General features: G+C 39.1%; 1 protein-coding gene across 4 annotated transcripts in view; it reads right to left on the bottom strand.

The window, feature by feature from the left end:
- Positions 1–16,964, bottom strand: part of LOC145673107 (oxysterol-binding protein-related protein 9) — a 443,064-nt gene that overhangs the window by 44,372 nt on the left and 381,728 nt on the right. For all 4 annotated transcript variants that reach the window (XR_014128719.1, XM_081742477.1, XM_081742478.1 and 1 more), the window contains one exon: positions 4,793–4,825. Coding sequence is in view for 3 of the 4 variants with exons in the window: in XM_081742477.1 (XP_081598603.1) it covers positions 4,793–4,825 (33 nt within the window). In the remaining variant the exon portion in view is untranslated. The remainder of the gene's footprint in view (positions 1–4,792; positions 4,826–16,964) is intronic.

Consider the following 16,964-nt stretch of genomic DNA (forward strand, 5'->3'; position numbering starts at 1 on the left):
TTTGGATTATTTTTTACATGTCTCGATGATCCCTCTATTATTGACCCCATTCCTTAGCTGTCGGGGCTAAATGTGAAAGTAAACTCGATCTTGAATTTCGCCATTGAGCTCAGGGACTACGAAAACTACGGATTTGACATTAATATCGGTTATTTTAGATTATTTTTACGTCTCGGAATCCCCCAGCCCCGGTGCCTTCCAACCTGCATACAATAGTGGCTGAATTTGAAAGTCATCGCTAGTGAAAGTATCACCATTGATCTCAGCGACCGCGAAAACTATGGATTTGACACTAATATCGGACATTTTCGATTATTTTTACATGTCTCGGATCCCTCCACCCGTCGACCCCCGACCCACAGCGGAATGGGGTGAATTTGGAAGTTAATGCGAGATCGGAGCTTCACCATTGATCTCAGCGACCGCGAAAACTACGAGTTTCACGCTAATATCGGTTATTTTCTGCTTTTACATATCCCGGTAAACGCCCCCCTGAGACCCCTGGTTCGAATAAAAAAAAACTCTTCATTTTGATCTGGGGCCTGGACCAAGGTACCCGTGACCAAAATTTGGTAACTCTCGGTCCACTCGTCTGGTCCCCAGGCTAAACACAGACACACAAACTCTTTACTTTATTTATATTAGATTATATAACTGTCAGTGATCATAAACTTGAAATAATAAGCTACTTGTATATGAATCGTTGAAATAGTATTTTCGGAGCAGATTATAAAGGTAACCAAGGAAGTTCTGTCGCTTTTGTGGAGGTTTGTGTTCAATTGGCCCTCACACCGTGAATTAAATGCGAATGGAGATAAGGCGAAGGTCAGTTGTTGGTGTGAGTATATCCAACATACTACCTGGTTTAAGAGTAAGAGATTTATTGGCTGCGCCGACAACGGAGTCTTTTTACACCCTTGCAAAGACCTAAAAAAAACTGAAAAACAAATTACGATAAAAGAAACAGTAATAAAACTCGAAATAAGTCAATTAAAAGAAAAAAAATCCACACATAAGCTAAATTTAGATGGCATGCAAAATGTGAAGCTCTTCTAAAAACAGCAGCAGTCTAGCAACAAAACGAGTGTCATCACCAAGCAGCAACTTAAGATCTTCTGGAAGCTTGTATCGTTGTCGATGCGGACATTCGACATGAAGACGACGAATAGATAAAAGGGCTCCACAAAAAACACATTCTGGAACTGCATCTCCACGTAAAAGATATGCATACGTTAAATGACTGCGTCCAATACGTAGTCGAGTTATAATTATTTCTTCTCGACGAGATTGTCGGAACTAGAAGTCCAGACTCCAAGGCGTGGTGTATGATCCAGTCGCAGTTTGTTGGCATGTGCAAGATCCCTTTCCGACTGCCATTGTTGGAGAACACGAGATGAGAACATTTGGTACAGATCATTGCAAGGTAGGGGCGTCAAGAATGCAACACCATGAATAGTTGCATCTTTTGCCACAGCATCCGCCTGCTCATTACCAGGAATATTAACATGGCTAGGAACCCAACAAAACTATTTGCGATACGTGTCGACACGAATCTTGGCCCATTCATCCTCCAAAGCGGCAAACAGCTTAGTTGTGTCTTTTGGACGGTGTAATTTGGCTCTCACGCGGCGCTCCAACTCGTTCCAAAGGTGTTCAATGGGATTGAGATCTGGATTGGGGCTGGTCAATCAAGTTTTTCTATACCCATGTCTTCGAACCACGTGCTTATAATGCCTCCTGTATGACATGAAGTTGTTGTGCTGGAACAGGTATGGGCCAATATCAAATTGTGCCCATAATGTCGGTAGCGCAGAATTGAGAACATTGAGACCGAAAAGCAGCCCCCCCCCCCATACACGTGTCTATCGTATCGCTACATCTGATAGCGCGATTTATCACTCCATAGGACGATTTCCATTGTTCGAGAGTACAATGGTGGTATTCCTTGCACCATTGCAAACGACGGGTTGCATTGCGGGCTGTGATATGTGGCTTGTGAACTGCTGCTCGACCACGAAAACCAAGTACGGCGATCTTCCGGCGGACGGTTGGAACCACCTCTAATGACGCTTTCCGGTTTGACTTCACCACGCGTTTCAACCATCGACGGTTACGATCTGTTAATATTTTCGCTTTAATGGGCCTGGGTCGGCACCTCATAACCCCCTCTCGCTTCCACTTCACAATAACATCACTCACTGTCGACTGGGGTACCTGAAATTTGTTGAAAATCTCATGGGTCGAATGTTCAAACCTGTTGAGTCCAATGTCCATCCCTCTTTCCCCTTCACTAAGTTCGCGCCTTCTGTCAATATTGACTACTACAGCTGATATGAGTGTATTTTCAACCAGCAACGCGTTTTGTAGGGTGTATGACGTGTACAGACAATCCAAAGCATTTTTGAGAGGTGTACGGTGACGAATGGAAACATAGTGTAAATTCAACTGAAATAATATGTATTTCAACGAATTAAGTTGCAAATTTCACACCAAATTTAATGATGTACACTTTCTGTATTAATACATTGCTGAACGGATTTAAATATCTCGCACTTACCTTATTCGCCAGTAATTTGACGTAATATGGCTCGTAAATTTAAAATCTGAGACGATACTCGTACCCTTCTAATATTTAAATAAGCCCAAATTTAAAACATTTGCTACTGTACCGTTCTACCACCTCTATAGCTATCAATTCCTTTCTGTTACAAGGGTTTGGTGCTACGTTCGTTTTCGAACAAAACGCGCACAAGTTGGCTACATTGTACCTTAACTTGCTTCAATTTTGGCAGACATTCGTGTCTGTCTGATGGATCTCATATTTCAACTTCAAATCTCTTAACATAGGACTACTTTCAGAAATACATGTTTGGTATCTCACATATTACCACCACAAGCATATTTTATTATTATTCTTAAGAATTCCTACAAAAGGCTTAAACCCACTTCTCGGCTAACGTTAACAATGCCCCATACTCAAACAGGCATTTATCACAAAAATACTTTAAATTATGACGAATTGGTAAAATGAAATCTTTCAATTCAACGATCCACGATTATGCCTTTTCGGCTAAGCGAGACGGATGATTAAGGCAAATGAATGATGATGGAAGAATTGCTGAAATGAGAACATGGGAGAAAATGGAAGTACTCTGAGAAAACCCACGGAGACGATTGTTGCCCACCACAAACTTACTTAGCCAGGGATCGAACCAGGGACCTCACGCACTAGAGATTAAGTGCTCTGCCACTGAACCCCCATGACGTAATGGTGTGTACATTTGTTATGATTGGTTTAGTATCAGAAGCGAAATCACAGATACCCTAACATGCTATGTCCGGACCATGCAGGCCCATAGCCAGATACTTCATTTCGAGGAGAGTCCAACTGTTGCCACTTTTAAAAATTAATGCAAAATTGCTACTTAATCTTCTATTGTATTTTTCATCTTAATTTTCGTGGGGTCTGGGCCTCATCGACTTCCCACTTGGCCACGTCGTGTCCCTGGGGTCATGTTGTGCAATTATCATTATTATTTAATTTGCTAAACACATGGGTAATATTTCTTCACAGAAAGAATTTTTATTTACGTTTTACTTGATAAATGAAGAACTCGGAAATTAATTTCTCCTGAAATCTGACTCTGTAACGATTATTTCATTTGCTTGTTTTTTTCTTTCCTAAGTTGTAAACGAAAGCAGTTCTTTTGGTAAATTTTACCTTGAAACCAACCTAACGATTGTTATGTAATGACGTGAATCAAGTTTTCGGTGCGACAAAGTGATTACAATTACCCGCAAGCTTTTGGCTTTGAGATACCTCATTTACTCATGACTTTGGGAAAACCCATTAAAAAAAGAAGCCCACATCATTTTGAGATGAAGATATTGTTTCTGGGTGTGAGAAAGCGCGTTAACTAGGTTTTGATTTAATAAAAAATTAATTTAGGTCCTAATTTGGAAAAACTAGTTTAGGGAGCTCTAACGATTTTCAATAATTGTATGAATTAAGTTTTCTGATCTAAAATTTTCTTCAGTAGTTTCTTGGACATAAACTTTCTTACAAAAAAATTCCAGAAATAGTTTTTTTATAACGCTTTATAAGATCACTTTCTTGTTTGTTTGTTTGTTAGAGTAAAATTCAGTTTTCAATTTACATTTTATGCACTTCCATACTAACTAGAAAGTTCTGAAATTTGGAATAGATACGTAAACCCGACGATAATATTCTTACATAATTGTAGCTCGATAGTAAAGCATTTTACTGTAAAATTAACTGAGTATATGCAATCTAAATACATCTCAAATATATTTAGATTGCATATATGCGTAGCCAATATCAATTAATTAATAATTACTTCAGTAAATGGTAAAATGGTTCAGTGCTGGTTCGAGCTCTTTATGTGGCAATTTAACGAAAAAAATGGAGTTGTTATTATCTATCGAAATTCATGTAGTATTTTCAAGATCAGGAATTTTTTAATTGATGATATTGAATACAGACTAAAAAGTAAATAACAAACGTAAAAAACTGCACTAAAAGGGATTTTTGTGGCGTCAAATGAAGAAATGGGACTAAGATAACAAGCACTATATGCGATCTAGTTTCTATTATCGACAATCATTCTAAATATCCATAAAAACTTTCCCGACACCCTAACCAAAATAATAATTTTCTCCTTTTTAGTAGATTTGATAAAAACATTATTTTAAAGAATTTTCACGGTTATTTAACAAAGTAAATAAAAAGTATTTTAGTCTACTGATGTAATAATAATAAAAAAACACTTACTGTCATAGTCACCAGCATCATCTTCGTACATTGCTGAAATAAAGAAACAGATAAAAATGAATATTCAATACAAGAAGAAAAATAAAAGATCAACGTTAATTAGTTAGATTTTGAGCACCTTTCTTTGATGTTCAGCTGCTTTTTATACTTGCTATATTCCACCCAACAATTTAATATAGTTCCTACTAGGGCGGCTCTATAATGAAATCGTATATTCACGTGCCTTCCCAATTAATACGAGGAAATATAATAAGAGAAATACAATAATGGACAATCATTCCTGTATAAAACGAGGAATGGCCAAACAAAATGTTTAGTTAATTTAATATAGAATTTACAACCTTCATTCATGTACATGAGAAATTTGGCAACATGTTTGATATTAATTAACCTCTGTTCAGGTATTGTTGCTTAGATACTTCTTGTCTTTGCCTGCATTACAGAATAGTCCTTTAAATTTGACTACAGAAAAACCCTAACGTACCATTTAATCATATATTTTTTTTTACCATCATTGAAAAATTCTATTTTTTCTACCTCCTTGCGACAGGTAAAACGGAAATACGGTAGAATCGTGTGCTGATGCGTGATCTACATGATGGCGGTGGGCAGGATTTATTCTGCTTCTCACATATATATATATATCTATATCTATATCTATATATATATATATATATATATATATATATATATATATATAAAACTGACACAAGAACGCGAGGGACTCCGCAGTAGCTTTTCGAAGCATTTGCGATACTCATTACAAACTGTTATAAAGAAAGAAAGAAAATTCTTTCTTGATGCATTTGACATTTCGGATGTAAACAATTGAATGTTAAACTATTACATCCGGAATGCTACTGTAAAAGCAAGCATACGAAACCACATACAAATCGTGAATGTTACACTTGTACTCCAAATTAATAAAGTCCCAATACGTAGAAAGCAGTCAACTGTCAAGTCATGTAGGTTAGGTATAAGGCGGGTTAAGTATATTTAGTTCTCGCTAGATTCGTGGAACTTCATACATATTTTGTAGCTTTCTCTTGAATATATGATTAGCAAACGTTGAGTTGAGTTGATTTTGAGTTTAACGTTCCGTTTAGCAGCGAGACTATATGAGACGTGGACCTACTGATTAACGTGGAATCCGAACCACATGAGCTCCCGCCGGGAATCGAACCCAGGTCTCCCACGCCAAAGGCGCTTACGCTAACCGCTTAACTACGAAGTAGCTCGATTAGCAAACGTGTTTTAACATGGACACCAGAGTTCGATTTCCGGTAGAAGCATGTGTTATTCAGATTCTACGTTAAATAATAGGTCATTGCCTTGGTGGTGAACATGAATGGTCAAATGTGGTCCCGCGTAGCGTAGTCGCTAACGCTCTCGCCTTCGGTGCGAGCGGTCCCGGGTTCGATTCCCGGTGGGGTCACTCGGTCGGAAAAGTGTAACACGCTTTTTCAGCCCAGCCACCCTAAATGAGGTTTTCCTCATTCACATCAGGCAAATGCCGGGGTGGCACTTAACTTATAGGTGCCAGGTCGTTTCCTTCCTTCCCTTTCCGCGGATTGTGTGCTCGCCGAGGGACGTCATCCACCAAATCGTGAAGGGCTAAATGACTTTAGATGCCGAAAGCCCAGAAATCTAAATCCTAAATGAATTGCTCATTTGCTTTAGAAGCGATCGAAAAATCTAGAAATAGGATTGACATCTTTTAGTTTAACGTCCTACGTTTATGCTCTTTCGGATAAGGAAACAGTGAATAATGATGGAATAATTAGTGGAATGAGAAAGTGGGAGTAAACCGGAGTACACCAAGAAAACCCACGGACATGATGTTGTCCATGATAAACTTACTTGGAGGGGGATCGAAGCAGGGATCCTACGCACCAGAGATACACGCTCTACCAGAATCGAAAATCGAACGCATACTTAAATTTCAATCTAGTCTCTATTTTAGAAGTTAACAAATATTATGAATACACGAGAAATAAGCCAGTTAACTTTCCATCACTACTTAGTTTACTTCCTTTTAATGATTTTTTTATATTTCTTGTAATATACTTTATGTAATAACAAAATATTTGACATTTCTAAATTTGAAGTAACGGAATGATTTTTGTTCTATCGAGTTAGAGGCACCTCCGTTCTATATGCATACATCTTTGATTTTAGAAATAACGGGTGGTCCAACTACAATGCACGATGTTAATTATGTGTCACACCGTAACGTCAAGGTTTTTGCCCAACTTAATTTGACATTTCTTTGTTTCAGGGTTTGGCAAATTCAACCATGGAGAGGTACACAATTGAGCAACGCGTGAAGATTATTGAAGCCTTTTACGAAAATGGACGTTCAAATCAAAATGCATTTCGTGCACTTCGTGATGTGTTTGGTCAGCATAATCGACCAAATGTGTCAACAATCGGGAGAATTGTGCGCAAATTTCAGTAAACAGGGTCTGTAGGAAATGTGAAGACAGCTGGCATATTTGCGGATCCCAAACGTTTCAGCATATCCTCTGATCTGATTGGTCGATACAGATGCGATATCACAGGACATAATCTACATATAGCACAAAATAAACGAGAATTGTTGTTGGTTCTGGTAGCCGAGTGGTCTAGCGTAACATGCTAGTAACAAAAACGTCTTTGGCGAGGGTTCGAATCCTGCCTACGGACAGTTCTTTTTACTACTTTTAAAAATGTTTATAACACTTCTTTCGTTAAAATAAGATTAAAAATAATATTCAAAAAGTGATTTAACGATCACTGTTTTAAAATTTTCATTAAACTTCTTTCATTAAAATAAGTTTGCCCTTGTACTATATAGATCCACAGCAAATGTAGTAGTATTAGTAGTACGTTTGCCCTTGTACTATATAGATCCACAGCTAATGTAGTAGTAGTTGTACTAGTAGTAGTAGGAACGGGTTAGAAGCCCCGCAGGGGTTGTTTGGATTATGTTCTCGACATGAAATTGGCAAGAATGCTGAAACGTTTGGGATCGGCAAAAATGCAGACAGCTGTGCATGCTCGCCAAGTTCGTTCTGCGGAAAACACTGCTGCTGTTCGCGATAGTGTGGCAAAAGAGCAGTCAACCTCGACTCGTCGTCGTGTCCAACAATTGAACATCTCACGAACATCACTGATGCGAATTTTGAAGAAAGATTTGAATTTACACGCTTACAAGGTTCAATTGACTCAAGAGCTGAAGCCTACTGACCATTTTCAGCGTCGTTAATACGCCTAAAGGTTGGCTGAACAGACACAAGTGAATGGTGACTTCACAAAGAAAATCATCTTCAGCGACGAGGCACACTTTCACCTCAGTGGATTCGTTAACAAGCAGAATTGCCGCATTTGGGCAAATGAGAATCCACGAGTGATTGTTGAAAAGCCGATGTATCCACAAAGAGTGACTCCGGGCGGGTTATGGGCATCATCGGGCCGTACTTTTTTTGAAAATGAGGTCGGCCAAGCAGTTACCGTGACTGGTGTCCGCTATCGCGAGATGATAACGGACTTCTTGTGGCCAGAAATTGAGGATATGGACCTGGACGATATGTGGTTCCAACAGGATGGTGCCACGTGCCACACAGCCAACGAAACATTGGCTCTTTTGCGCGAAAAATTCAATGGCCGTGTAGTCTCAAGTGATGGCGATATTAACTAGCCACCACGATCATGTGATTTGACACCATTGGACTTTTTTTTTCTGTGGGGATATTTAAAAGAAAAAGTGTACGTCAATAAGCCAAGAACAATTCAGGAGCTAAAGGATGCGATAATTCGGTACATTAATGATATTGAACCTCAATTATGTTTCAGAGTCATTGAAAATATGGACCATCGGATAGAAGTCTGCCACCGAATCCGTGGCGAGCATTTGGCCGATATTTTGTTTCACACATAATTGTCATAGATTCTTCTATCATAATAAAAAATATTAAGATTATTCTCTGAAAACTTTGCGTTTTATTTACAATTAACATCGTGCATTGTAGTTGGACCACCCGTTATATAAGGTTTAAGAATACGGACATTATTTCTTCCTTATAAGCACATCTAAGAATACACAGATTATCTGTAGCCATCATATTTGTTCCAAAATAACATCGGACTGCTTGACAACAATATCTTTCGGGTCTTTAACGATTTTGAGCAACAAAGTAAAATCTGTAGATAATGTTGCTACCACTCCCGAATTTACCGGTATTAGCCATGACTTCCAAGAATTTATATTTATCCAAACTGGATTCAAAGCATTCTTCATGAACATAGTCAAAGTGGTTGTCGGCCTCCTAGGATGTCTCTACTTCCGTCTTATTGTGTGTTATAGAAGAGAAATCTCGTCCAGTTCTTTATGCCTAAGATCGATGACACATTCCCGCGCTGGATGGCGATGCTGATACGTTGGAAAAGGAATGCAGTAGCTCGGGGATCACCAGTTTTGATTGCTATTCGATGACCAACTTCACTAATGAAATTAGATCCTTCGTGACCCCAAGACCCACTGGTTTCTATTGCTACTGTTACAAACCAATATTTGTCCAATAGGTTTGAGTATTTTAGTCTTTTGTCTGATTCTCTGTAAGCGGCGAGGAGACCTGCCCGAATTGAAGAATGGGGTAAGTTGGAAGGAGCAAACGTATCGGAACATGTGAAATCCCAGACTAGTGCTTTTCCATTTTTCCACGGTACCAAGGTCATGCCATCAGGCCTTTTACCATCAGAGCGGCAACAACCATTTGGTTCTTTTATTGAAGGAACTCCCGCTGAAACGAGGGCTCTACAAATAATGTCGTTTACAATATGATGTCGAAATTGTCTTCCAGCACTTTTTTTTTAAATGAAATACCATGTAATCCTTTATTATCAGCATATGCGTTGCAAGCAGGACAAAAGTGAGGCTCACAAATATTTGCCCCTAAGCGCAGAGCTGTAGCAATAGGAAAGCTTTCATTAGAAAGGTGTAGGCCGAGCGTGTGAGAAGGTAGGGCTTGAAGCCATGCTCCGTTTTTGGAGGAGGAGACAGCTAACAGCCTGGCTTTGTCATCTGGGTTATTAGTTGATGATAGGAGTGAAGATAAACGAAGCTTGACTATAGGTTCATCCCAAACAGACTGAACATGTCTTTTGTCGTTAGGTGGGGGATCCATTCCAACCAGACTAGTCCATTTATCAATGCATTCTTGTACATCTCGAATCGAGTCTAAGTCAACCTCCTGTTGAAGAAGAGATCCAATTAGTTCTCGTAAGCCATAGAATGATGCGAGGAAAGAAGGTATGGCGATATCCATGGCTCGACGAATCCCAAGGCCTCCATTCTCAACTGTTAAGGAAGCTTGTAACCATGAACTGTCTTTCAAAGAACAGTTTAGAATGGATTCCAGTCCTGTTCTAAGAGTGTGGTCGAATTTGTCAAGTAATTAGGCTACGGGCATTTAATTTGAAGTACTCACCAACTACCTCTACAAAAATTGTTGCAGAAGTACCGCAAGATTCTGAAACTTAGATATTTGGATAGGGCAATACTAGTTCCTCAGTGAAATCTTGACCCGACTACGGTAGGTCCCATAGGTTTGGAGCTATGGACCTTTAAAGTTCATTTTTTCATGTTTTCGGCAGCCTATAACTCCTATAGGAAGCATTTGTGCATTCAGGTTGGTCTGTATTTTTTTTGTCTTATCTTGGTGTCAGGAAACACCTCCTAAACGTTGTCGGTGTTGTTTTGAAACATCCTGTATATAAAAGTTACTTACGTTACCGTAACAAGAAAACTTGCATCTACACGTATTTACATCTCAAAAGTATTCAACAGAGTGGCACAATGCTGTATTCACATGTATCCAGAAATACTGGGTTGCCAGGAAAGTCATTACCTATTTCGTCTGATTTTCAAATGTCATTTATCTAAAAATAAAGATCAGTCAATGTTAATTTTCCGTTGTGCTCGATAATCTTTTGCCATCAGTGTTGACTTAAGCCTCATTTGAATTGAACATTACACCACGCAAGGAGTTTTGAAGACAAGTGGAAGCTTGATGGTGGAAATGCAAGGTCAGATGAGTATGGCAGTATGGCAAAATATCTCCCAAGTTCCAACATAATTTCTGAAAGATGATCAAACTTGAGCGTGGTTTCGCGTGGTCAAGATGGAACAACAATTTCTTTACGATCATCAAGCTCTGGACGTTTCTGGATGATGGATTCGTTCAAACTGTCCAATTGTCGACAGTATACATTTGAGCTGATTGTTTCGTTCCTTAGTACGAGCTTGAAAAAACACGGCACTTTTAAAATCCCATCACAGAGAGCATAATATTCTTGTGATTGATGTGTATTTTCGATGTCTTGGGAAACGTATCATCACCAATTATCAGTCACTTCAAAAACGAGTTTTCCTCACGTTTAATGAGTGTATCAAAGATGTTTATGCCTGTTATGAAGTGAACTTCATTGAGTTCACAAGGAAAGCAAACATCGAGCTTGCTTACATATACCAAATTCTTCAGTTGTAGTGAACACCAAGGGCACCGATCCTGGGGACCCGGACATCCCAAAGCTCATGTGCCCCCTAGTGTATTTATCAATATACAATATTTGGCATAATTTGAATGTAATTTGTCTTAACATCCTCACATATATACCTTCTGCGTCTGAGTGCCCCCCCCCCAATTTACAGAGAAATTGGCGCCCTTGGTGAACGCTTGAATAAATTATATCCAATGTTTCTGCAATCTATCGTGTCGTGAAACATGGATTTGACTCGATTAATGTCTGTCTATATTTTGTGGTCATTAACCTCGGTGGATCTCAATGACCGAGAAGCGTCGTTGAGATTAAATTACAAGCATGGGATTTCGTAAACGATTGTTGGCACTGACGTTCTCGGAAAGCATTGTCACCATAAACTGTATGCAAACTTTTTACAAGCGTTCTTCACTTCAAAGAAGTAAGACAGTAACACATTGTGAAAATGCAGAGTTTGTTTTTCCATCAGCGCCGTAACAGATTTTTTTTTTCTGGGGAGGCAAGCATTAATATTTGGGCCCCTTAGAAAAAGTTGTTTTGGGCCTTTCCGTAAAATTCGAAAATAGGCCCGTTCTTTCCATCTTTCTCTTACTCTTTGTGGTCCCCCCCACCGTAGCCTGTGAGCCCTTTCGCACACCCTGGGCCCGTTCTATACATGACAAATTGATTAAGAGAACAATATTGACAAATCTCAACGGCATACGAATAAATATTATTCCTAGGGCCCCTAATAGTAGACATTTTTACTGAAATGCGCCCACGACTCATTTTTGTTTTATTTACCTTTAGTGTGCTGTTTTGTTTATGTAATGTAGTGAACCTGTTTGATGCTTCATTTATAATTCCATGTTCGTATCGTATATGCAGTAAGGAAATTTTGTCTTAAAGTGGGCCCCCCTTGAACGGCGGGGAGCTTCCCTTCGGCACTTGCCCTCCCTGTCCCCCACAAGTTACAGCCCTGTCTTCCATCATTAACTTCCGGTTTCGATATGCAGATGTGAGCCAGAAGTACTTAAAAAACGGTGAAACTCAAGCAAATCGCTCATTAATAATTAAATAAATACATAAATAAAAATGAAGCTAAAACTGTTAGCTGTCAAATCAAATAGCAGTAACATAGATCCGAATGTTTTTAGTACTTCTAAAAATGAACTAACCATTTGCTGCACAAATGAGTTATGATTTTTCCGATAGCGTTTAATGCAATCCAAAATATCGACAGAAATGAGTTTGTCCCAAAGGGCAAAACGCAGTTAAAGAAATGAAGGGGGCGTGAGTATTAGTTATAAAAGAACTTTCGTGAACAAAGAAACGAAGACAATCTTTGAAAGACTGTCAAAAATTGAACTGATGAAACTTTTTCCATTACTTGGAGAAGTTTTCCAATAGTTTCATTTCTGTGGAGAGAGACGTCTATTCTTTCCAGTTATGGAAACTGATGGCAACACAATAATACGCACATAGCACATGATATTAAGGCTAACTGTAATACATACCAACTCACATCGCTAGAACTTCTGAAACTTTCATCTGCATTGTTGTCGTATATACAAGACGTCGTAGGAATGTATTGGACATTCTAGACATTCTTGTCGTAGAAATGTTATTGTTCACTTTATTATAAAGATACTTTTTTTTTTTTTTTAACGAAGAAAAACGAAAATGACACCTAGTATAACCGGTGACCTCTTAGTCCCCTAGGCAAGCAAAATTGATCGAAATTGAGTCAGATCGGTTGATCGTTGTTTGGTTGCCAACAATTTGCGTTTGATCGCTACGAACAATGACGTAATGCTCATAATTTTATGGAAGGGATAACCTCTTAGTCTCGCCATGGAAAAAAAAAAAAAATTGGTTGAAACTGGGCCAGATCGTTTGATCGTCGCTAGATCGGCAACAGCCATAATTTGATCGCCGCTTGATCGGCAACAGCCATAATTTGATGGCCACGCGTAGTGACGTCATATGAATATTTTGTAAAAGAAGTTAATAAGTTAACCTGTTCGCCCCATGATCGAATTTGAGCCATATCGTTTGATTACGTTTGATCGCCAATAACCAGCGTTTGATCGCAGCGCATAGTGACGTAATACGTATAATTTTTGAAGATAAGTTAATATATTAGCCCTCCATGTACAAGTAATTGATTAAAATTGAATCAGATTGTTTAATCGTCGTTTAATCGCGTTCGTTGACCGAGAATAATCGTTTGATCACCGCCCATAGTGAAGTAATAAGCATAAATTTAAAGGGGATGGTTAACAAGCTAACCAGTAAGCTCAAATGGAGTCAAAATTGATCAGTATTAGATAAGATTGCTTGATTGTCAGTTGATAGTTCGTTTGATCGCCATGCGTAGTATTATGTCACTACGTGTGACGAACCAACCCTCATTATTGGTGATCAAGCGCGATCAAACAATAACCAAAGGATCTGGCATAATTCCGATCAATTACGCTTACGGAACGCTAATAGATTAACTTGTTAACTCTCTACAAATTATGCGTATTATGTCATCAGATAAAATAATCTGGCTCAATTTTGATCATTAAGCTTACATGGAGACCTAATAGGTTAACTTCTTAACGTTCAAAAATTATGTGCATTACGTCACTACGGGTGGCAATTGAACACTGGTAGTTAGCAATCAAACGATATGAAACAATTTTGATTAAGGATAAAGGATAAGAGGAGGATGATAAAAGAAGCCGTTGCAATCATACAAGAAAAAACGAACCTTAACAGAGACACAGGATTCCAACTGAGTAAAACATGGACACCAATCATATCCCGCCATTTCAAGCACCAATCAGAAGCCGCTATTTCAACCACCAATCAGAAGAGTCCAATCATACATACATGAGTATATATATTCCATACACTCCATTGCACCATCATATTCGCCTGAAGATGAGGACGATGTCAGCCCTCGAAACGTCGCAAGATATAACAGTATTCACCTGGCTGCTAGCCCGAGAAGACCTGTTCACAATTTTGATTAACTTTGGTTTCATAGGGTGAACAGGTTAATTTGTTAGCACCCTACAAAATTATGCATTTTACGTTACTACGTGGGTGTTCGAACACTGGTTGCTGGCGATCAATCGAGATCGAGCGACAATCAAACGATCTGGCCAAATTTTAATCAATTTGGCTTTCCTTGGATCGAATAGGTTGACTTCTTAACTTTCTACAAGTTATGCGTATTACGTCACTACGCGCATCGATCAAATGTTGATTGTTGGAGATCAAACCCGATCAAACGACGCGGTCGATTATGCTTCCATGGGGGGTTAGTAGTGTAGCTCTTTAGCCCCCTACAAAATTATGAGTATTACGTCACTATGCGTGAAGATAAAATGATAATTGTTGCCGATCAAATGCAAGTAAACGACGATTGACCATTTTTTTTTTTTACCAAGTTTCCTTCCATTATGGGAGAGGGCTAATAGGTTAACATGTTAGCCCCTACTAAATTGTGCGTATTATGTCACTAAGAGTCGCAATCAAACGATGATTGTTTATCAAACGACAATCAAGCTATGTTGCCTAATCCCGATCAATTTTGATTCCATTGGGGCCTACTGGTTAACTTGTTAACCCTCCTTCCTCCTCTACAAATTTATGGGATTACATTACTATGCGTAGTGATCAAATTATGATTCTCAGTCTCGGAGATCGACGCGATCAAACAATCCAATTCAATTTCAATCAATTACGCTTACATGGAGGGCTAACAGGACAACTAATTAATTTTAAAAAATATGCGTATTACGTCACTATACGTGGCGATCACACGCTGGTTGTTGGCGATCGAAGCAATCAAACTATCTGGCTCAATTTCGATCAAGTTTGTTTCCATGGGGCGAATAGATTAACTTATTAACTTCCCTTACGATATGACGCCACTACGGGTGGCGATCAAACGATCTGAATCAATTTCAATGAATTTTGATTACGTTGGACCGAACAGGATAATTTGCCACCTTTCTACAAATTACGCGAATTACATCGCGACGCGTGACGATCAAACGATCCTGCGCAATTCCGATGAATTCTGGGGCCGCAGTGGCTCAGTGGTAGAGCGTTCACCTCTGGTGCTTGGGGTCTCGGGTTGGATCCCAGCCCCCGCCAAGTGAACTTTGTGGTGGACAAACACCGTGTGCGTGGGTTTTTCGGGGTTCTCCCGTTTCCTCCCACTTTCTTCATTCCACCATTTCATTCATTTCTCATCTTCACCGTCTCCTTTAGCCTAACCGGCGTAACCGTGGGACGTAAAACTCAAAGATTTTCATTTTCCGATGAATTCTGCTTCCAGGAGAAAGGGATAACAGGTCATCGGTACCTTGAGCGTCCAGCGGTTGAGTCATGGAACCTAAGAGATAGACGATAAATGGAAACTAATACTGAAAGAATTGGTGGAATGAACGAAGGGAAGAGAATGGGCAAAAATACAAATACTTTACGGAAAATATGTCGATTTGTCCACTATAAAGATTAACAATATAAGAATACTAGCTGAAAGGTCTGTTCTTCGCACGGAAAGAATAAATACGGTAGGTTTATGGAAATTACATTAGAGATATTTTCTTTCTCCACTAAGATTAGTATTTAGTGATCTTAGGGATTGCAACCCTTCGTTATTCTTTTGATATTAATAAGAAAATCAATACATCGAGTAATATCACGTGAAGCCGAATGGCTAGAGCGTGTACTAAGTTTGTTCCCCAACACACGGAATTCCCTCCCAATTTTGGACGATCATTGTGGAGCAACTATTTGATCCGAGGACTTATTTCAATAAAAAAATTTTAAACTTCGGTCTCGAAAACCAGATATGGTGGCGAAAGCCGATGTGCTGTCACACACAATCCAACTGAAAGAAGTCTGCCCGGTCATACCTCTTCGTAGGCTGTAGTAAATAAGGTTACCACCAGTGTTTCTTTCAGAAGCAATATTTCGGGAGGGTGCACTGCTGATCTATTTCCGGGGGCACTCTAAGAGCTCCGGGGGGGGGCAGTTCCCCCCAAAAATACATGTCTGGAAGAAACACTGGTTACCACCCGTCCCGATTTTGAAAAATGTCCCGACTTTCCTTATTATTGTAGTATTGGGTTACGTTAATTTTTTATTTTTTTTTAAAGTTTGTATTTAGATCGGCTTTATGTTTCACAATGTATTCATAATATATATATATATCACAATTAAATATGGTCTGCTCTTCACTTATATTACACTATTACGGAAAAAGGCCCGCTAGTACATTTATCTAGCCCCCCTCCATTCCATATAAATGCTGCATGAAGTGTCCATACATTTTCCTTTGAAAAGGTGGCAATCCTAGATGAAAGCTAGCTTGTATTTAATTTTTAATAACGTTCAATAATTCGGCTGACATGTATTAAAATATTAACGCTTTTGGGTAAATTCGCCCAAGGAATACAATCGCTTTTCCTTGAAACACATAGATTACGTCCGTACGAAGATCGAGTGGCAGCAAGTAGGGGAAGGTGCTCTCCCTAGGGACAGTATGTACCTGGGGACATTGCTTCTACACTAGTGTGTACACAAACTGTGTTGTTGAATTTGTGTCAGGTAGGAAGTAAAAAATCCTAAGGATGTAGCAACATTG

This window comes from Thermobia domestica, chromosome 16 (genome assembly GCF_964235325.1).
Source record: "Thermobia domestica chromosome 16, izTheDome1.hap1.1, whole genome shotgun sequence".
Lineage (NCBI taxonomy): Eukaryota > Metazoa > Arthropoda > Insecta > Zygentoma > Lepismatidae > Thermobia > Thermobia domestica.